This window comes from Anastrepha obliqua, chromosome 5 (assembly GCF_027943255.1).
Source record: "Anastrepha obliqua isolate idAnaObli1 chromosome 5, idAnaObli1_1.0, whole genome shotgun sequence".
Taxonomy (NCBI): domain Eukaryota; kingdom Metazoa; phylum Arthropoda; class Insecta; order Diptera; family Tephritidae; genus Anastrepha; species Anastrepha obliqua.
Window position 1 is genome coordinate 74,053,537 of NC_072896.1, and position 23,393 is coordinate 74,076,929.

The 23,393-nt window shown below is 36.8% G+C and overlaps 1 protein-coding gene across 1 annotated transcript in view; it reads left to right on the forward strand.

Annotated features, from left to right (window-relative positions):
- Positions 1-23,393, forward strand: part of LOC129248830 (uncharacterized) — a 243,814-nt gene that overhangs the window by 120,643 nt on the left and 99,778 nt on the right. The window contains exon 8 of the mRNA XM_054888441.1: positions 14,740-14,883. Within this exon, the coding sequence (XP_054744416.1) occupies positions 14,740-14,883 (144 nt within the window). The remainder of the gene's footprint in view (positions 1-14,739; positions 14,884-23,393) is intronic.

A 23,393-nucleotide genomic window follows, 5' to 3' on the forward strand; every position in this document is an offset into this window, starting at 1 on the left:
TGGTGGAAGGAAAATTTACTGATAGTCACAAGGCACAAACATCCATAAGTTTGCTGCGTTACACGTACAAGCTTGTGCACATATGTAAGTACATATGTATGTATATATGTATGTATAAGTGTACAGTTCCGAGATGAGATGATACAACTCTTGCCGTATTGCCTCTTGTATGGTTGTTGATGTGATGGCTTTAAATCAATTGTCGGTGCTCTGGTAGTCAGTGCCACTTTAAGCACTACTCGAGTGCTTTCAACAGAAATTCGTTACAACTACATTTACGTAATACATATACAGCCGTTGAAAAATACTTAAGAATGATACCCACTTGTCTCCATTTGTGACTTTTTGGAATAAAATCACTTAAATATTTTGCATATTACATTTTGCTTTATAAAATTGAAATGTTTTTAATCTAAGTCAGTATTTGATCAAAGAAAAACATACATTTTTTAACAAGAGTTAATGCAACTCAAAATTTTGGAGGAAAATACATAAAAACGAAAAAAAATAATAGTGAAATCATAAAAAATGCAGGCAAAAGGGAAAAGTATATATTAATATTTTGTTGAAAATCTATTGACTTTATCACTGCTGCACAGCGTCTTTGCATTGACAGTATGCAACGTTCAACCGGAATCGATTTTGGTGGAACATTTAATCACCCCTACTTCCATTTTTGTGTGCCAATCTCACTCGTTTTTATGAAAAATGCAAAAGAAGTATTTTTATTAGGGCACCTGAATATTTGCAATTCATTTTTGTGGGTCAATTTGACCCCATTTTTGAGAAAATAACACATTGATGTATCATTTTTGGAACATAAAAGCGACCACATATAAAGCTCTAAAAGTACATCGAAAGTACATTTGGTCTTGGTCTTTTCATATAACTGATCCAAATTTGTGATATATTTTACGTACTAAATGCTTCTATTGGCTTTAAGTTGGCATTCAAACATACCTGATCCAGAACACTGATCAAATGATCGTCGAAATGTGGCCTTACATTTTGAAGTATCTGAACGTACTTGACGGCATCCATATTATCTTCAATACAATGAATTCGCCCATCACCGTTCCACGAAAAGCAGCCCCAAATCACTTGTCAACCTCCTACGTGCTTCATGATTGATAAGACGAGCGTAGGGTCGAATGCTAAACGAATTGCCCGTAGCACGTATTTTCTACCATCTGGAACACCTATATTTATTTCCGACATCGCTGAATAAAATACTTATATAACGCCGCTGGCTTTGAGTCCAGGAAATGCACTCTCGACCAAACTCAATTTGGCATTATCGTTGCGATGCTGGCTTCTTCCGTGCTGATTGATCGTGAAGCCCTGATTCTGCCAATCGAAACGCAACTGTTCTTTTCGTTATTGGCTTCTCCAGTTGAATAAAGATTTTTCCATGGATGTCAGCAGCACTCGTCCAGAGATTCTATTTTGACAATAAAACGATCATCCTATTAATCTGGCTTTAATTTCTTAATTCTTGCTTTAATTTTTCTGGGAACGATTTTAACTGTTTTAACACATGGGCTGAAAAGTCCCGGGTCTAACAAATGTTGTTTGTTTTTGTGCAAAAATAGCTTTAGTCATCAACGTAATTCCCATCAGGAACAACGCAGCCATTCCAGCGGCGGTCTAACATTTCAATACCGCTTTTGTAGAACGATTTATCTTTTGCCTCAAAATACTCGTAGGTCTCAGTTTCAGCGATAACCCCTTCATTTTTTTAGGTCTGCTCACAGCCAGTAGTTACTGTCAAATCTGGCGAATACAGGGCGTTATCTTGGTGAAACAAAACAGTGAGCAAACGCGGCACCCACGTAAATAGAGCTTTCTCATAGTCAAATGCTTATGCAATACAAAGACAATATGTACATTCATCATATATCTATCTTTACGATGCCAGCTAACTCACCCAAGTTCTCTTTTCGACCATTCAAAACGATTTTGCCGATTTTTTACATTTTCTGGTGTTACCTTATTTGGACGTCCACTGCGTTATGCAACCTCGGTATCTTTCCGACCACGTTTGAAGCCAGCAAACCATCATTTTATTGCTGTTTCTGATGGAGCGAAGTCTTCATATCACTTTTTATGCTATTGCCTCGCTTGAACGGTACTTTTCCCCGTCAAGAAGTATAAAATTAAAGAACGAAATCCTTTTTGATCCATTTTTTTGAAAATAACAAAATCAGCCTCACTCTTAGCATAATTTCGTGAGTTATTTAATGAAAAGAATATCATTAAATTTTAACAGCTGTATTTTTAAGATTAGTACTAACTAAGAAAGAGGTGAATGCAATGAAATTAGTGCTTTCTACGTGTCAGGCCTTGGAATTTCAGTCCATGTGTTATGCTCAGAAAAATATTGCAAAGCCCTAAACCATCGTTTTTGAAGCATTCAATTGTGATAAAATTTCACTGAAGGGTAATCCGGTCTCTGACTGCTTTTCAAAGAGTTGAGGTGCAATTTTTTCCATTCGACATTATTACATAAATCGTTTCAACTATAGTACAGTGATGTGTGAATACCCCAGATACATGATTTTTTATTTACTCTCCAGTTACAATACAAAACAAAACAGATTACAAAACTTCTGACGAATCCCGAATAGTTCCGTCCTACTATTAAAACGCAAAATATTAAAGTGCACTCCTCAAAGGAAATATATAAATAGAACGCATTCTCGTATATGTTCGTCAACGCTTTGTTCTTAAATACCTTTCAACGGCTGTATAACACACACATATGTAAATTTGACGGCTGTGTGCTTTAAGCATCTTGGCTTCACCGAGCCATGAAAAATTGTTCACTAGCTAACTCATTGTTCCTTCGTGCTGGCGCTAAATGTACGGCAATATATAATTTTCATTTTCATGAAATTTAAATCAAATCAACGCTTTCTCACACCATACCGCGCTTCCAAGCGTAATACCGTAGCACAAGTCAAACCTAAAAGCATATAAACATATAGAAATTCGGTCAGTTGGTTGCAAAGCAATATACCACAAGCTATGCCATGCATATACATGTCATGCAACACAAGCCGTTTTCCACTCTTGCACTTCTTACTTATGTAACTTTGGCTCCTTCCTAGTGCAGTGCTCATCAACATTTCGTCGCTTTCATCGGCCGACCCCTCTCAATCTGTTCCTCTTATTACTCTCTTACAGCTGATGCTTGTTCTTGTGCCACCACATAACACTATTTGCCTGCCCTAGTACCACATTTAACATTCCATATTCTGCAACTGGCCTTGTTGTAATGGAAAATTTAATTAAATCAGAGTGCTACACGTATGCGCATACATATAAGCGCACATACACATGCACATCTTCGCCCCAATCATGCACTCAAACACTCTGCCTCACTCACACAAACGTGCATGGCTGTAATGATGAACAGTGTTAGCAGCCAGTGTATTCAACCTGTTTGTATCCATTTTACGCTGTCTTTACCCGACATTGTAACAAAACTACTCCTTTCCTCCACTTGTACCTACACATACATACATATTTACATGGTTGCTATATTTTATATGAGAGTGTGCACTTTAGCTACTTAATATGCTTTAGACTAAAATGGGGCAGCATTCATATGTGTGTTTAAAAATTTGTCGCTTGTTAGCTGGAATAAAAAATAATTCAATGAGGAAGCCAGAGTTTATAAACGTAGTTTATTTTTCTATTAACGACCATAAGCAAAGGCAGGAAATTGCACTTATTTACCCGCAAATCAGAAAGGCAGCATAAATATAAAGGGAAATATGTAGTGCAGGCAAAGAAATTGTTTTTGTTTTGCTCTCACTCACCTATTTAATGTATTGGGGAATAAGTTCGCAGCGTTTTTACGACCTTTATTTAAACAAAAACCAATAAGTTCATCAATTATATATTTACCGTTTTTACTGTTTACAACCTCTTCCCTCCCCTCGACCAATTTGTTGACTCCGTTTCGCCAGAAATCGCCTGGCCTGGTGTCAAAGAAGTTGTTGAGCCAGTTTTTAAGGACCTCTTTGTTATCGAAGGTAACGCCCTTCATGTGATTTGACAGGGAGAGGGAAAGATGAGAATCGGTCGGCGCAAGGTCCGGAGAATACGGCGAATGCTGAAGGACCTCCCGTTCAAGCAGGGGTTAGAGTGCGGTTTTGACGACTTGTGCAACATGGGGCCTAGCGTTGTAGGGAAAAAGAATTTTTCATGATCCCATCAGGTCTTTTCAGTTGATTAGCCTCTTTCACGCGGTGTAGTGGTGTAGCTGGACAATGTAGAGCTCCTTGTTGACCGTGGCATTATTTTCGAGTATTTACCATGAAGATCCGGCTTGACTCTCAGCTTTGGCGTACCTCCTGGATCCACCCACTCTTTTCTTTGCTTCATATTAATGTATATACACCATTTCTCATCTCTCGTGTCGATTAGATACACCAAGCGCTATTTATGACCGCGTGTTGCTCGATGGCGGGCAAGATGCTGAGATGCAATTTGAAGCGGCTTTCTTCTGATTTTAGATGTTCTTCATCGAATTCAGATGGCGTGCCGCTGCGGGACGGGTCAGCGACATCAAAGTCGTCATTTTTGAACTTTGCAAACCATTTCCGTGCTATAGACACGGCTATGATACTATCTTTATACACATCGCAATTGCCCTGAACTGCTTCGGCAGCTTTTGGACATCGATGAAATGCAAAAAAATGTTCCGAAAATTCTGATTTTTGCCTCCTGGGTATTCCATTCTAAGCGTCAAAGCTAATTAAATAACTCAAAAATGTAGTTAACATGGTTTTGTAGAGCAGAAAGAGTTCAATCGAATGAATACTTACCCTTTGCCAAACAGCAAACAAAAAAGTTGTAAAATAAAAGAAAATATGGAAACGCCTCGAACTTATTCTCCGAACCAATATAAACGTAACCAGAGTACAATTTTTAGTTGCGTAAGCATCACATACTTATGTACGCAATTTACATAAAGAGGGATGGTCCGGTCTAGAACGCTTCAGAACTGCAAAGTGTTTTGTGACAAGTCCGAACAGAAAACCGCCAAGCTTTCTACTAAAATTTGGAAGGAAAGGTGTTCGGTTGATGGTCGGTATTATTAAAGGATACAGCACATGGGTCAGCATATTACCACTACTGGAATCATTGAGGACCCGATGTGCCTGTCTTTCTTGAAGGAGGCGAATAGCACTGAGGGCTTTCTCTGTGAGTGTCCTGCCTTTGTTAGAGCACGGCTAAGAGTTTTGGGTTCCGATGTCGTGAGGTTAATAATATTCGTTCTCTAAAAGTGGAGGATATTTACAAATTTGCCCAAGAATCTGTAAAATTCTCAAAGAACTAACTACCTTTGTCTCTCTCTCTCTTTTTCCTATCTATTTCTCTGATACTTTTCTCCTTGACTTTCTACCATCTTTCCAGAGCTCTAAATACAACGGACTTTTTAGCCTTAGTGTTTTAGGAGCCATCAAATCTCTTGGTGCTCTTTGGCTAGACCTATTCAAATTTCATTTCAATTTCAAGCATCACATTCGCCTTGCTTTCCGTAGTACTCGGGTTCCTACCCTCGGGTAGCAAGCAGCAAGAAGATGGAAAAAGTTTGGTCTAATAGCGATCGTCCATCGGCAGCAATGGCTAACCACCGAGTGCATTTCTTCTATGGCGCTCTTTTGAGCGGATTCAAGCCTCTTCTCAAAATAATAAGAAATTAAGACTTGTTTTCATAATAAATCAAACAAAAGCTTCTGTTTAGCAGACGTGAATTCCTAATAGGCGGGCTGAATATAAAAAAAAATGAAAAAAAACCGGACTTGTTGGACAAAGTTTGGTTTGTGCAATGGCTTGCGTTCAGTTATAGCGGTTATATGCAATACGATGGAAAGATCAAACCTTCGTGATATAATACTTATTGATATAATTGTTGTTTTTTTTTTAAATAAAAGTCTTCGGTAAAAAATTCTACGAACTTATTCCCTATCCTTGTATATACAGGTAGATGTAAATGCATGCCTACACACCTACAAATATTTACTGCAGTGCGATTGCTGAGGCTGCTGAATTGAACAGCAATGATATGCATGTAAATAAGTAAATATGTAAAGTGCATAAGTAAGTATTTATGTTGTATGTATACACAAATTTATAAACAATGCACAAACAGCTAACCTTCCTAGTCGAGATTGTGCCTTGCCAAATAAGCCAAATTGAGTTGGAATGCTGTAAAACCAATTGAGAAATCAATACAACCAAATAGACAAATCATTTCAATTGCCATGGTCAGATAGCTTCGAGTGAATATTGCAGAGTAATTTGCGAAATACTCACACGGCATTTGTGAGCAAGTGTGAACATTTGAGTATAGATAGGTGGTATGTGTAAATGGCATATGTACAAGGTGGCGCAAAATTCATCGACCTATCGGAAGATTTATAATTTTTGCGTTAATTGCGTTGTACTTCAATTCTGTTTGACACTTGGGTACTAGCGAAGCAATGGAGCGGGTAGAATTTAATATAAAGATTTCCATTACACAAAATCATTGTTTTTATTTAGTAAAAAAGTTATTCAAAAACGAAATCGGACGATTAATTTTGTGCCACCTTGTTTATAGAATATTTGCAGCATACAAAATCGCTTTGAAGTCACGTTCAGTAGGAGAATGTATGTAAATAAGTGTATATATCCAACACGTATGCTGATAGTTAGCTCTAGGAGGTATTTCAGTGTATCTACACAATAACGGATTTCACAAGCTCTAATGTCTATTTTGGAGGCACAGCAGTAATTAAGCCATTTACGCTCGATTGCTGTCTACTTAAGGAGCCCTAAGATGGCGCATTGCGGAACGGAAGTGCAAACATTTACGTATGTGCGTATGTATGTATGAGTGTAAGTATATTATGTCATGAAACCTGATAACCGCAATACTAATTAGTAAGAGAAGCAACTAACAGCAGCAAGAGGATTATGCATGTATGTATGTAGTAGTGAGCAAACTGTAACACCCTTATATCTTCAAGATGTTGAACAGTAATTTTAATAAGCTTCGAGTAATCACTTCAAAAATTATTTAGCAGTTTTCTTACGGCTCAGTCACAGTGCAGGTATTAACTTAGCACTTAAACGAGCAGTTCTTTTATAAATACATCACAAAGCACTCAGCCTGCCTGCTTGGCTGCTGTGCCACCTAAGTAAGTTTTTGCATTCGAATGTTTTTTACTGAATGCAAAATATTCATTCATGCATCTTGATATCTGGTAAATAATAACCAGCGAAAACCAAAAAGAAAAATGTTACAAAACTTTTGCTTTAGAAACCTAAGACGCTTGTGGCTATGCTTTGGCTTAAACACCTCAATGGATTTGGCTGAATAGAATATGTTTTATTCTACCTAAGCACGGCTTCCGAAAATATTTTGCGGCACTTTTTATTTTAATATACTTGTCTTGTATTGTCATTACTGTGAAACAAATATAAAATATGGATGCAACTTTAATAACTTTAGTTAATGCTTCACTTTTTCTGTTATGTTTTTGTCTGCGGTTGCTGCGTGAGTTTCAAACATAGAGCTATGATTGACTTTGCGTTAGTTTTTAGTTAAGGAAAATCGTCAATCACATAAAATGCAAATAGAAGAAACGTAGTTAAGCAAACAACAACAAGTACTACTTCAGAAAGGATTAGCACAAAGTAAGGCAAAAACACCAATAGCAATGTGCAGATAAATTACTCGAGCAACAGATAACGGAAACACCAGCAGTTGACGGCACTAACTATTAAAAAAGAAGTGGTTTCTTTGAGAAACGAGCTGGTTGTTGCAAGAGCAGAAAAGGAGAGCATATAAAAAGGGCAATATTTATTTTTTTATATAGAATCACTAGCGGACCCTCTGCCTGCTTCGCTAGGCGCATCAGAATTAGAAATGAATAATAAACACTCGATTTAAATTCACTCTATGTGTATTTATTCTTTTTTTACAATATAAAATTAATGTTAATTTTAAACTTAAACTAACGCAAAGCCTTTTCGTAAACTACATTTTTTGTTTTGCCCTGAGTTGTGGTATAAATAAATAGAACTGATGGCTTTCCTTCTCGAGAACATGATACATATAATTGTCCGTGGGAGAAGCATGGATATTCTAAGTCAATTCCGCATAATTCCAGCGATTGTCCTTGTACTTTGTTTATTGTCATTGCAAATGCAAGACGTATTGAAAATTGCAATCTTTTGAAATCAAAAGCTAAATCTGGTGGAATCAGCGGAATACGAGGAATCAATACGTCTTCACTTTTGAATTTTCCTTTTAAAATTGTTGCTTCAATAAGATTATTCATGAACTTTTTGACTGCTAATCTTGTTCCGTTACACAATTGTGGCTGATTTAAATTTCTAAGTAAAATAATGGGTGCACCAACTTTCAATTGTAAGCGATGAGCCGGCAGTCCAGGTAAATCCAAGGAATTTAAAAATTCTGTTGGATAATTTACAGCGTCATCTTGATTTATAACTGTATCAATCGATTTAAACGTTACAATCTCACCAGGCACATCATTTAAAATATTCGCATTCAATTGACCAACATCCTTATTTTTCGCATCCAGTATTGCTCTTTCAGCTAACCAATTGTGATTTTGATAATTTTGCGCAATATTTGGAAAAACACTTGAAACTAATTCTTGTTTTGTGTGTGCGAAATTAAAAAAATTATCTGGCAAAGCGATTAAGCCAGTAGCAGCATCAATAGGAATTTGTCCATTTCCTATCTTCAGAAGTTATCTTGAAAATTCGTCAGCTGATGCATAATTTTGCAAATAAACTCGCAGATTGATTTCAAAGCCAAAGTTTTTACGCGTCTCCATACATGGGATGTCTTTAAACATGCTTTTAATTCATCTGCAGGTGTTGAACGGGGAATTACTGGCAAAGTTTGACGAAAATCACCAGACAATAATACTTCTTGATTATTACGTAAATCTTTCAAAGTTCTATCCAATGCTTCCACTGATTTTTTATGTGCCATTGTACATTCATCCCACACAATTGCATTGTTGCAAAACTCTTCCCATTCCAGAATTTTTTGAAATGTTACATGTTGGATTTTCATTAATTTGCATATTCAATGGTAATTTAAGTGCGGAATGCGCTGTACGGCCACCATCTAATAATGTAGCAGCTATTCCAGGCGATGCAATCGCTAATGCTATATTGTTTTGTGATCTTAGACTTTCTCCACAAAAAAATTACGCAAGCCCATGAACAAAGTTATACTATTAGAAACCTGATCTTAATACTCGAGCTACCATCAATTAACACATATTGCTTTTACACATCGATCCATATTGGTTGATTTCAAAAAATGTATGGATTCAACCGCTGAATAATTTCGTATATTTTAAATCCATCTAAACTTTTACATTTGCGCATTTATATATATGTATTTAACATTTAATTTATGTAAACGTTTCAATATTTGTCCAAAAACTTTGAACTCCGAAAAATACAGGCTTATGGTTATTAATGGAATCAAATATATTTAACGAATTTTGCGTGTCACGCATACATAAAAAGGAAAGAAAAGAGAGGACAACTATTGCATTACGAATAATACAGTCGCATACGTCACTGGACATCGAAATAATGTTATTCATGTCCGTGTATATTCTATTCATGTGTATGCGTGTATTCTCATTCCATATACGTAATGTCCGTATAAAGGAAACACGCAAATATTGTATTTTTCACACTTACACAACGCACGCATACTTTTACCGATTTTTTTAAAACTTCACATAAACCATCTATGGACCAATACTAATGATCTGCGAAAGTTTGATTGAAATCAGTGAATGCGTTTAGGCGTGAATCGGCGACTAACGAACACAAAAAAACGTCTCCATTTTTATATATAAGATTCGTGACATTTATTATTTAAAGATAAACCCTTTCAAATGTTGGCTCTTGGCCGCAACTGCGCCGTAATTCGGCCATCCGTAAGCATCAATTTTGAATGACTCGTTGGAGGACTTCTGTCAGTATTTCGTGAATAACTTTAGTAATGTTGGCCTCAAATAACTCAATCGAAGCTGGTTTAGCCACAAAGCATTTAAACTTTACGTACACCCACAAAAAACAGTCCAACGATGTCATATCACACGATCTTGGTGGCCAATCTACTGGTCCGAGACGAGAGATAAATTGTTCATCGAACCGATGACGCATTAAATACATTGTTTTACGAGTTGTGTGGGAAGTAGCACTGCCTTGTTGGAACCAAATATTGTGAAGATCACGGGCTTCAATCTCCGGCATCAAAAAGTCGTTTATAGCGAAAGCCTCCGCCGCTCACTGTTACATTGGCGTTAGCCTCGTCTTTGGCGAAATGTGAGCCGATGATTCCTTCAGCGCATAGGCCGCACCAAAAAGTTATTTTCAATGAATGAATGGCTGTTCTTGAATGGCTTCGGGTTGCTTTTCAGCCCATATACGCCAATTTTACGTATTGACGTTGCCGTTAAGCCAAAAATGGGCTTCGTCGCTGATCAACATAAGTTCGCCTGATTGCGCGCAGAATACTTTTGACAGAGCGTTATACAATTTCGTAATACAATTGTACGATTTGTAAGCGTTGTTGAAGCGTAAGCCTTTACATGATGAAATGTCAATGAATACAGAAAAAAAATTATGTATTTAGTTTGGCAGCAGTCGCGTTGAATCTGTCGAAAAATCCCTATTGGAAAAAGTACCTCTAATCTGATCACCCATTAGTAGAAAATGGGTAAAAAAAAATGATTCTAGATTTTTCTTTGAGCTCATTCCACAGTAGCAAATGAAGTGAGAAGTGAGCTAAAAAGTGCTTGGAATTAGGAAAAATTTGAATTTTCAATACTTTGAATTTAGTTTGGTATAGAGTTTTTTATTGATGTGTGATTCTTAAGCAACACAGCAAAACACATGGTTTTGGTTTTTAGTAAGGCTGCTTTCTGAATTATTTGTTTGCGCCTGGGGTCCAAAAATGGTCATCATATAACAGTTTTGAGAAAATTGTGGTAAACCCCAGAGAAAAGTGATATTAGATAAATTTAAAACATGATACTACTCCTCCATAGGCCGCCGTAGCCAAATGAGTCGGAGCCTGATTACCATTCGGGAGTGCGTTTGTTCGAATCTCAGTGCATGAACATTAAGAAGTTTTTTTCTAATAGCGGGTGCTTCTCGGCAAGCAATGGCAAACTGAAAAAGCTATTCATAAAAAAAATATCTGTCGTTTGGAGTCGGCTTACAACTGTAGGTCCCTCCGTTTGTGCACAACATCAAGACGCGCACCACAAAGAGAAGGAAGAGCTCGGCCAAACACCTAACAGAAGTGTACGCGTCAATTATTTATTTATTTTTATTACCTCTCCTTGTCTCAAAAACCGAACCGAACCGATCCGAACTTCAATCTATATTCAAATTGAACGTACACCACTTACTACAATAAACATTGCCTACAGGCTGAATCCAATGGACCCTTGTGAGATTTTATTACTTATATATTCCCATAACTGGCGCGATGTCAACCACACCATCGAGCATTATAGTATATGCGACATTAAACTTCCTGCCGGTAGATCTGCAGGCAGAATACATCGCCACGGATTGGTGGACTATGCACTCCCGCCCACACTTGCCATTACATCGTTCATGACCCTCCTAGCCTCAAGAGAAGAGTGGGAACGGGACGATGTAAGACAGGGCGAGTCTATCCATGTATACACAGATGGCTCAGAGCTCAAGGGCAGGGTGGGCGGAGGTGTATATTCCGAGCATCAGGGGGTCTCCTTTAGTTTTCGGCTCCCCGACTAATGCAGTGTCTTTCAGGCCGAACTGATGGCAATAACGAAAGCCGCGACACTGGTACGGTGTGATGCGATATCCGGAAATGACATCTACATTTTCACTGACAGCCAGGCGGCGATAAAATCCCTCACAAAGCAGTCGACAACCTCCAAGGTAGCCATGAAATGCCGCACATCTCTTAACGTGATGGCTGAGTCATTTCGGCTAAGGATAATATGGGTTCCTGGCCATCGCGACATTGAGGGTAACTGTAGAGCCGATGAACTAGCGAGACTCGGCATCAAGTTGACCGATGAGTGTATAGACACATAGGCATTCCCTTACAAACATGTAAGCTGCGTATCCTTGAAGAAATCGTAAGGAAAGCAAACGAAGGATGGCGTAATGAAGCCACCTGCAAAATCGCCCATCAACTGTGGCCGACTCTTAGTGCTAAAAGCACAGAATCTTTACTAAGCCAAAATAAACACAGTCTTAGCACTCTGATTTCAGTCATAACGGGACATCAAAGAGGAGGAGACAATATTGTACCTTCTGTGCCATTGTCCTGCTTTATCCAGACGGAGATTTGGTATTCTGGGCAAACAATTTTTTTAACGAATTGGAAGATCTCAATTCCGCAGAAATAGGAGATATTCTAAAATGTTTGAAAAGCGCACAATGGTTTTAGGAGAAATAGGGAAAACTCCCCCACGCGGCATCACAATGGGCTATGAGCCTGAGTGTGTCCCACAAGACAACCGCTTCAATCTAACCTAACCTAACCTAACCATATTCCATAGCAATATCTGATGGTTTTACACTCTCTAACTCTGTTAATTTTTATATTTTTATTTCTAATATACGTCTTCTGCAATATATAATAACAATATTATTTTTATTCGTGTTTGTTTTGTTTTTTTTTTTTTGAGTAATTGATAAAAATTTTCTACGACGAACTATCACCGAACGGTATGTAATGCTTTTTTCTTGTTGCTTTTTTTATTGCAGTAGATAAAGGGTTATATATGACTAAAACCTTCAAGCGGTAAGCACATCTAACGCACTGATAGTCATCCATCAAATAACCGAGTAATAAATTTAAGATCCTTACCTAAAATGTTTGAGCTTTAGTTTGCCATCTTGGATTTGAATTTTGAAAAACTGTCATAAGTGACCACCCATAAAAACCTTTAATATGTAATTTTTATGAGCTTAGTTCATTCTAATTTGCAGTTCGATTGTAATCGTTGCAGGGTTAAAGGGTTAAAGGGTTCTTTTTTTATTTGTTTTTGTGAACTTGTATATACTCCTATGTTATTTTAGTGTAATATTGGCACATTTAAACCCTGTACTGGTATTCAGCGTACAAAGTCGCATCACATCTTTTGACAAAATTCACTAAATGATTTAAAAAGCAATCGATGATGATTTTTTATACCGCTAAAATCTAGTCAGGTAGAGAAAAGCTAAATAAAGATAAATATTAGCTCGCCCATAAAGTGAATTATACGAGTACTCAAAGTAATTTCAAAAAGGTGGGATTATAAAAAAATATCGCTAAAATAACTCTGTGTAACTGACAGTCAGTCCCATTCGATCAAAATATTGATAAATTCGCAGTTGGTAATTTCACCGACTCACTGTTGTTTTTTTTTGTTTTTGTTTTTTGTTGTAGCAGTTCTCAAAACCCAGCCACGTGCAGTGAAGGGGGGAGCCTGGTTTATAAGGACAAAAAAATCAATTTTTTTTTCGTTTTAAGCGATTCCTAATATATTTCAGAATATTCACACAAAGTTACAGAGCCTAATTCTCAATATTTCCGTAGATACAAAGCCAAAGGTAGGCGAGCGTTAGGTAGTTACGCTGAGACCGGACAGCTATAGTAAAAACTTTATCTTTTTTTCTCGACTTTTCATTTTTATGATTTCTTTGAATTGGCGTACATGAATGAAAAAAACAAATGAACCTTTTGAAATGAATCATATCTTGTTCCCTTCAGTATTAAATTCTCTTCTATTTGAACTAACAAAATAGATAAAAAAAATGTTTCAAGATTTGTATACCAAGTTGAAGTGAATTTTTTTTTATAGAAAGGAATTTTTTTCTTTAAAACCTCCAAAAAGTTGAAATTTTGGAATTTCTCTCAGTTTTCTTAGTTCATCTAGAATAAAAAATCGTGATAATTAGAAATCCATTTGAATTTTTTGCTTTAGATAATAATTACGAGCTGTATCTTGTACGCCAGTTGGAAACTCCAGCGTTGCAGCGCTCTACTAATTTCTATGTTAAACATTTTTTTAACTTATTTTAACCAGTACAAAAATTTTTTATACTTTTTAAATGTTCATTAAAAGATAGAAAAAACTTTGCAGTGCTAAATTTATTTTGTCCTTAAAAAAAAAATCGCAAAGAGATGCAATTTTTAGACCTCATAAACCCGGCTCCCCCCTGAAGTCATCAAGCGTCATTTTGTATCTCATCTATTTGTTTCGAGAGGGTGACCTCAGTGACAAGAGGCCAGTGGAAGCAAGTGGCCATGTAAAAATGTGCCTAGTGTCGTTCGGAGTACCTTCATATGTTGGGCTGATTCTGGAAAATTAAGAGTTTAACCTGAAACAATATTCAGAATGTAATGCAATATATCAGAGATTCTCATAAGTCTATAGTAAAGTCACTCAATACAGTTAATTTCTCAAAAATAGCAAATTATTTCATTCCTCCATTGGCCGTACTATCCTGATTTGGCATACATTTATCGAGTGAAGCCACTCAATCGGTTCTGGCAAACGATGAATCTATTGATTTATTAAAAACATTTCTCACAAAGCTTAAATTTAAATACTCCACCTAATATCTTTTGAAAATTTTACTAACAAGTTTCTCTTTCAATTCTCTTCCTCTTTCTTACAGTGCATTGGTATACGTGATCGCAGCAAAACTGTCGAGTTGTGGAGTGGCGTCGCTCAATATTGTCTACTCGTGGGTAATTATAATAGTGCGACGGCAATACTCGAATCACTGGAGTCGCCGCCTATAGCGAGACTGAAAATAACGGTTAGTACACAAGACACCCTTCTGAAATAAACCAAACTAATTACCATCACACTGCGTCACAACTGGGTGCGCGTGTACTCTAAGCACAAATTGCTGTGACAAATATTCATTAGAAATTCTAAAGCAGCAAATTTTAGGCGGAAATTTTATGTGAAAGCGACGTGCCACTCATACAATAATAAATATAAAATAAGGGCATAGGTTCATATCCGACATAACAAATTCGCGCCGCACGAAAATGAATAGTTTGGATATTTTTATGTAGTGTACGTAATGGAAATTAGCGTTAATTCAAATGCATAATTTTCCATGCACGCAACATTTAAGCCAGCAGCCGACGCGAAATTCATGTGACAGGCATTAAAAGTGAAAAATTACAAATTTTGTGTGCACGAGTTAATATTTACTTGTACCACAGCAGCGAGCGGCAGCCGTGTGGCGATGGATGTGCAATTTTTATTGCATAAATAACATTTTCGGCGCATCTATTTAAATTATAACAAATTTCATTACCGCGTACTTGTGCACAACCGCCTTTGCTGCCGCAACTGCTGCCCCTAAAGCCTTGGAAAAGCGCAGCTGAAAAGCATTTTGTTTAATTTGCTTTGCCCTGCTTTACCGTTTTTGCGTTTTTGTGTGCGTACGTGCGTAATTAAATTTCACAAAGTACACAACAGCAAAAATAATAACGGCAACAGGCGCTCTACCTCACGAAACACAAGTTCCGCAATCGGCCTTCGCAAATAGCATTCCCCAACACTCCGCTCTGCAGCTGCCACTTCCACAATTTTCTAGATTAAATAGATTATTTCTATGCGGCGCATAAACAGTGTGTCAAAAATGCTTAGCAACCAACAAGCAGTCATCAAGTAGGCGGCAACAGCACACCTTTAACTCGCACACGCGCACACACACACATGAATTTATTTATATACACACTTATTTACACTTAAGATTTTCACAGCCACTCAATATGCCTCTTTGCTTTGGTGTTGGGCGTTGGTGGCAACGGCTTCCAAACGGAATTTTCCAACTTCTCACACATTCAACTGCGCTGAATAAAATTTTGTGTATATTTACGTGTATATGTACCTGCACTTAAGCTATGACCTGAGATTGGAAGCATTGGCACGCATTTCCGCTGCCACGCGTAGAATAGTACTGATACCTCACGCACGGTGACCCAGCCTGATATTAATAATTACCATTTCCCTAGCAGTGGCGGCAATTTCCGTGGCAGCTTAGGAATTGAGCCAACAGGGCGTATACGCAACGCATTTTTCACTTTACCGAGTTGCTACTTAGTTGGCGGATTATATTTTAAAGAAACTACGTGTAAAATCGTTGAAATAATAATAATACCATACATTAGATGCGCTTACACGTAGCCTCATTGGCTTTTGAGCTATATTGTTCACTTAACGTATGACAAAAGTGCTCGGCTTTTCATAGTGGCTCGCTTGCAAAATATGTAGGTGTGCGAGTATACTATTAGGATGGCCCAAATAAAACAGAAAAATAGAGTATATATATGTACATATATATATACATACATATATATTGGGTAGTCGAAAAAGTCTTTTCGTACTTCTAATCAAACTTCAACTCGCTTTTTTTTATATTTATAATGAGCTTTATTAAAACAAATATGTACCATTTTGGTCGACCACCTTTTGCCATTTTTCTTCTAGAGACATTATTCCATCAGTGTAAAACTTTTGTGGTTTCTCGGCGCAAAACTGCGACAAGTAATTTTCACAGGCGTCTTTTGAAGCCAACTTTACTCCATTAAGGGAGTTCTACATTGGCCGAAACAAATGGTAGTCCGATGGTCCAAGGTCAGGACTATATGGTGGGTGCATCAAAACTTCCCAGCCAAGCTCTCCCAGTTTTTGCCGAGTCATCAAAGATGTGTGTGGCCTATCGTTGTCCTGATAGAAGACGACGCTCTTTCTGCTAATCAGTTCTGGCCGTTTTTTATCAATTGCTTGCTTCAATCTCATCATTTGTTGACAGTAAAGTGTAGAATCAATCGTTCGAGCAGGCTGGAGCAGCTCATAGTGGATGACTCCTTTCCAATCCCCCCAAACACACAGCATTACCTTTCGAGGCGTCAATCCTGGCTTTGCGACCATTTGTTGAGCTTCACCACCCTTGCAATATGACTTTTTTCGCGCATTATTGTCGTATTTGATCCACTTTACCGTTCGCTTCAGAAATGGCTCGATTTCATTTCGTTTCAGCAAAAAATCGCAGATGTGAATTCGGTCCATTAAATTTTTCACAGACAATTCATGTGGTACCCAAACATTGAGCTTCTTTTTGTAACCAGCCTTTTTTAAATGGTTCAAACCCGTTTGATGATGAATGTTTAGTGACTTGGCGATGTCATGGCAGCTTATGTGACGGTCCTGGTCAATCTTTTCCATAATTTCATCGAATTTTTCAACGATAGGTCGACCGGAGCGAGGTGCGTCTTTCACATCAAAATTTCCAGAATGGAAGCGAGCGAACAATTGTTGTGCTACACGAACTGATACAGCATCGTCTCCGTAAACTTCACAAATTTCATTGGTGGCTTGCGTGGCATTCTTCCCTTTTTTATACAAAAATTTCAAAATATAGCGAATATCTTCATTATTTTCACTCATTTTTTAACAGCTATAACTTTTTTTCAACTTCTCCGAATTTAATTTTTGTTTGTTTGTTAAATGAAGCCTAAAATGTCACCTTTCTACCACCATATGATATGACACAATGTGATTGGTAGCACTGGAGATAGATGACTCCAACGACATCTATTGACAAAATACGAAAAGACTTTTTCGACTACCCAATATATCTTTTTTTTTTTTTGAACACCATTTTTAATTTTAGGTGTTTTCAGCGTCCCTATAAAAAATACTTAAAATTTTTCAGTGAAACATAGGATACAATTTTTTGGATGTTTGGGAAGGGAGATTAAATAATATGGATAATATGGAACTATATAAACTTTCTACATCAAATATACGTAAAATAGCATTTTTTCAAGGAAATTCAATGTTAATTTTCACAGCTTTGGCGGCTGTGGTAAATATAAAATAAAAACAAAATTGCTTCCAATTGCTGGCAATAGAAAAAATGTTGAGGGTAATGTCAAAAAAAATGTATTTTTCTTTTATGCCCTACTAATGCATAAGTACTTATATGTGCATGTTTTATCTTCATTCATAGACTTTTTTCAATACCAGCATACATATACAAATTCACACTTACACAAAGATATAACATCTGATAGATCCAAATTACTAAAAGCTCTGAAGGTCACTTTGGGCAATGGTATATTGTAGATAATCACAATTACAATGGGCGCCTTAATGTAGGCCATCCTTTTGTTATACATTTCTATGCTCAGTAAAATATAGAGATATTACAGATATGGTTTGATTATGTAAATGTGAGAGAAACCATTGCCCAATATAAGTGTTATTATAATAATAAAAGAAATGAGAAAATGGTGATAACTTCAACAGTATGCTTCAAATTATTCTAAATCTGATATAACGGTAATTATTTATTAAAAACCCAAGGTGGAATAATTTTCTATTATGTTTCTATTAGGTTTCTCATATGAGTATATTCAAGTGGAGCAAGTCACTAAAGTATTTTTTCAATTTTCATGAAAAGGCATACGCAAAGGCATATTATCCAGTTTCATTCCACTTTAAACTTATTTTATTTTATGCATTGTACTTAGTCCTGCCATAAGTTTTGTTATAAGCTAAATCCGTTACAGATATGAAATTATAATATTTTTTTAATGAAATTAGTTTTACTTAATCATGCATATATTAAACAAATTATAATTTTCCTTACAAATGGTCACCATTTGCTTTTTCAAAAGCCTTGAGACGATTAGACCATTTAGCTATTGAAGCACGCACGGTTCCCATGGATACTGACGTCGCTGCTCGGACCAAAGATTGTTTGAGACTCTCCAAATTTTTGTGAGGTCTTCGACAGGCCAATGAATTCAAGTCTGGACTTCCAGATGGTCAATCTTCTGCGGCTATGAGCCCAGGAATATTGCTTTTGAGCCACTTCCGAGTGGTTTTTGCCTCATGAGCTGGAGCGGAATCTGGCTGGAACATCCAACGCTCTCCATTGAAGAGTTTACTACTCAACTGCTTCACCACACCTTCTAAGACATCCTCATGGTAAATTTTTGTCCAGGTCTTAACCTCTTTTTTTGCAGAAATGAAGAGATGAGGCTTCTACAAGACTCTCCCCATCAAACCATTACGGAGATGGTGGGATGGTGGCCACGCTGAACACTTGGAACAACATTTTTTATCTCTTTAGAAATTTGCGCATAGATTTATCGTTTCGCTTATTAAAAATTTCTTTAACAGTGCAAATTTTCTCATCTGTGAAAAGAATATTTTCATGTCCGTTGACGTGTGCCACAAAAGAAGCTGCTGCATCTGTCGAGTCAAATTTTTTTCAGGAACGATTTCAAACGATGACCAGTTGAGCGACGGAAGTCGGAGATCATCTTTTATTGGTCTTGAAATAGATCTGGTCGATACATTATTTTCCCTCGACATGATTTTTTGTTTTCTGAGAGGATTTTTGCGAATTCTTTCTCGAACGACTTTCATGACTACACTGATTCGAACCACGCGAGGACGACCACTTCTTTCTCTGTCTATAAGTTCCAACGTTTGGAAAACTAATTGATCGTGCGGTAAACAAACATTCTCCAAATATTAAATAGTTTTTCAGCAATTTGTAAATCTCACTTTCACTTTTTCCAGACTTTTGAAATGCAATCACAGCAATGCGATTTTCCTTAGTTCCCCACCCCATTGTTAAACAAGGGAAGTTTGCCATTGAGTATAATTTATGAGTAGACAATGCATACGAACGCAAAATTAACGGGACTTTTTTCTGCGAATTTGTTTTCGCCGTATGCATTTTAAAATTTGTCACAGAATTTATGGCAGGACTAAGTATATAAGGTATGTTTTTATATATTATTTAATTGATTAATTAGGTTTTTTCGAAGCAAACTACGAAATTTATAATTTGATGAACTTATTTTTTCAGTGGAAAGGGCTTGAACAAATACTGATTCTATTTTATACTGTTTTATGGAATAAGTAATCTCAAAATCTTTCATTCTCTTTTACCTATGTGAAAAATTTGAAGAACGAAAGAATACTATTTTCAAGATCTTCCATTCTGTCATCTATGATAACTGATGGGTGACAAGTGATATTAATACCATTTTTCATGTTGTGTTTTTTATGAATTTCTTTATTATTTATGTTATTGGACCTTCTCTATTACTTGAAGAGTAACAATAAATTTTGAATTCTTCATGTATTATTCCTTACTCAGTACTTACTTAGTAGGTATTTTATTTATTTGACGTACCTTATTCCTTATAATAGTAATGCAGCATATTAACTGCTTTAAAATTAGTACCTCCTTATAACACCAAGGCATTCATCATTTGGTCTTTCCCACGGAGAGCAAACCATCGACTAGATAATTTCTATATGTTATTTGGAACAATAAGCACTACATTTTTTACTGATTCAAACATCTACACGATTTTTACAGCATGGAACAGAACTTGACAGTCCTTTTTTCTTTCAACTCCCAGCGCATCCCTTAAATTCGATAAATAAAGGCAAAGCAGACCCTCAACTTTAGTATTCAATCGCATGACATAATCTACCCAGAGAAACCAATGGCTCGAAATCCTCTAATGCATACCGGTAATTAGTTAACACATTTCTTAGAATACTCGCCAAACCGCGTACACGCATTGGTCCATAACCATCTCTCGAAGATACTCTACTATAAAATACTCATAAAATAAGACGACAGGTTAGGTCTAATTTATTATGAGCTTCTCAAATCCACCACATAGAAACCATACGGAGTCCAATAGAAGGCAAGGCGTAACGACTGATCGCATGTAGCAAAACCAAAGAAATCCAAGTTATAATTATTAAATAAATATATAATTATTAATATAATTGTTTAGTTAAATAAAGTAGCGCAGAATTAAACACTCCCCGGAAGATTTATAATTATTGCAAATTATGCTGTTCGTCAATCATTATTATTATTATTCGGCTACTGCGCTCGCGACCAAAAGAAATCTAATGGGCAGGGCCTGCTGAGCTACCCGAAATTTTAAGGCTTTTTAAAAAATCTACTACATTCTGGGGTTTATTGTTCCATAATTTATATAAATGCACGATAATACTACCAAGGTAGTCCAGCCTTTTTCTGCCTAGTGCAGGACAATTACGAAGACTGTGTTATGAATTTTCAGTGTCCATTTCCCAGAATTGGCAGATTATGGTCTCAGGGAGATACATTTTTTCAAGCAGACGGCCGCCGTAGCCGAATGGGTTGGTGCGTGACTACCATTCGGAATTCAGAGAGTGAACGTCGGTTCGAATCTCGGTGAAAGATCAAAATTAAGGAAAAGTTTTTTCTAATAGCGGTCGCCCCTCGGCAGGCAATGCAAACCTCCGAGAGTATTTCTGACATGAAAAAGCTCCTCATAAAAATATCTGCCGTTCAGAGTCGGCTTGAAACTGTAGGTCCCTCCATTTGTGGAACAACATCAAGAGGCACACCACAAATAGGAGGAGGAGCTCGGCCAAACACCCAAAAAGGATGTACGCGTAAATTATACATGTAACAGGTGGCGCAAAATTAATCAATTATGGAAAGATTTATAATATTTGCAAATATCGTCCTACGGCAATCATATTTGACACTTGTCAGCTAGACAGCTGCAGCATACAAACAGACAAGCAATGGAGAGCACGTAAGGGTCAAAATAAAGATTTCCGTCATTCAAAATATGTTTTTTTGGTTAATTTTGTGCCACCCGATTAATTTTGCGCTACCCATATCTTAGGCCGCAGTGGCCTGTAAATTAAGCAGTTCAAAGTCATCGTCAATTTGATACCTGTGGACTAGATAGCTTGAAACAATTTTTGATTTTTATTTAGTCAAAAAGTTATGCAAAAATAAAATTGCATGATTATTTTAGCGCCAACTTTTGCTTTATTGAAACCATCCAGATTTAAATCCATTCAAAGACGGTCTCTTAATCAGATATCGCAATAACAACAAGGGAAGCTCCTAAGTGTAGTCAATAATATGGGACTTTTATTCTTCCTCATTGGCGCCATAATATCTAAGCATTTTAGCCTGGTGTAACAAAGCTTGTCAGAAAGCACCAATTGAATCCTAGTCTTTCCCCACCCTGCATTATGTCAATGCCTCTGTTGACCTTCCAGGGTACAAGTATTATTGGAATTAATTCTACATAAAGTCCCTCACCGCTCCAAAATTAAAGCTGTACACAGTGACATGAGACATAAGTGCGCTCACTGCTTGTTTAATAGTAGGAAGTACTTCGTCTTGTCCTCGCTCACAACCAGATCCAAAGCTTTGGTTGTAAAGGTAGAAGTGATGGCGGGATCGTCAAACCATACTCGCTCCTATAAAATATGGTATCTGATCGATTGAGGTCTACAGCTTGAGCAATATTTTCCCGCATTAGGTGAAAGAAGTTACGCGATAGAGAGTCAACCTGTCTGAAACCTCGTTTGGTGTCAAACGGCTCAGAGATGCTCCTTCAAATTATGATGGACCTGCTGATCATCGCCACATACAATCAATTCCTTCTCGTGACGTCGAAATGTGCGTAACTAAAATGATATAGGCACTACTGAGCACGATCAGTTGCTGAGAATGTCACAAGATCTGCGTTAGATGCCTTCGCTTAATAACACTAGGTAGCTGTTCTGGTCTATGTAGGCTGCGTTTGAATTAATTTGGATGAATCTAAGGCAGTGAAGTTAACGTAATCGTTCAATAAATCGGAAACCACAAATTAACCAAAAAATACTCAAACAGATCAATAAAAATATTTCTACTTGGATATTTCCTATGCCACCATCCTTCACTCGCCTTAAGATAGAGGAGTGAGAAGCAAACAAATTTTGAATACGGTCTTAACTTAAAAAAACAAGGCTCTAAAATAATTTCAAAGACTTTTCTGTTATCTCACTTTTCATTGGGTGACTATTTATGAGAGAAAAATGGACAACCATTCCACTTTAGCTCATTAAGATAATTAATAGCATAGATGGGCACTTTTCAGTAGCAGAAAATTGCAGTACATCTAATTTTTTTATTTATTTATTTATTTTTTTTTTTTTAATATTGCAATTTAGTTTGCAATACCACTAAACTTTTACTGATTACTGAAAAAAATTGCTGTAAAAATATTTTTTTACTGTTTACTGGAAAAAAGATATTTTCTGAAGAAGCAATGAGATTGGATAAATACTTCCTGATTCAGCCTAATGATTGGGATGCTGTTATTGCCGCTATTTCTGTCCCTGACATTAAATTGCGATTTACAAAGACCTCTTAAAGGGTCACCCTAGAGATCAAGCGGAGAATGACTATTGTCAACAAGTGTT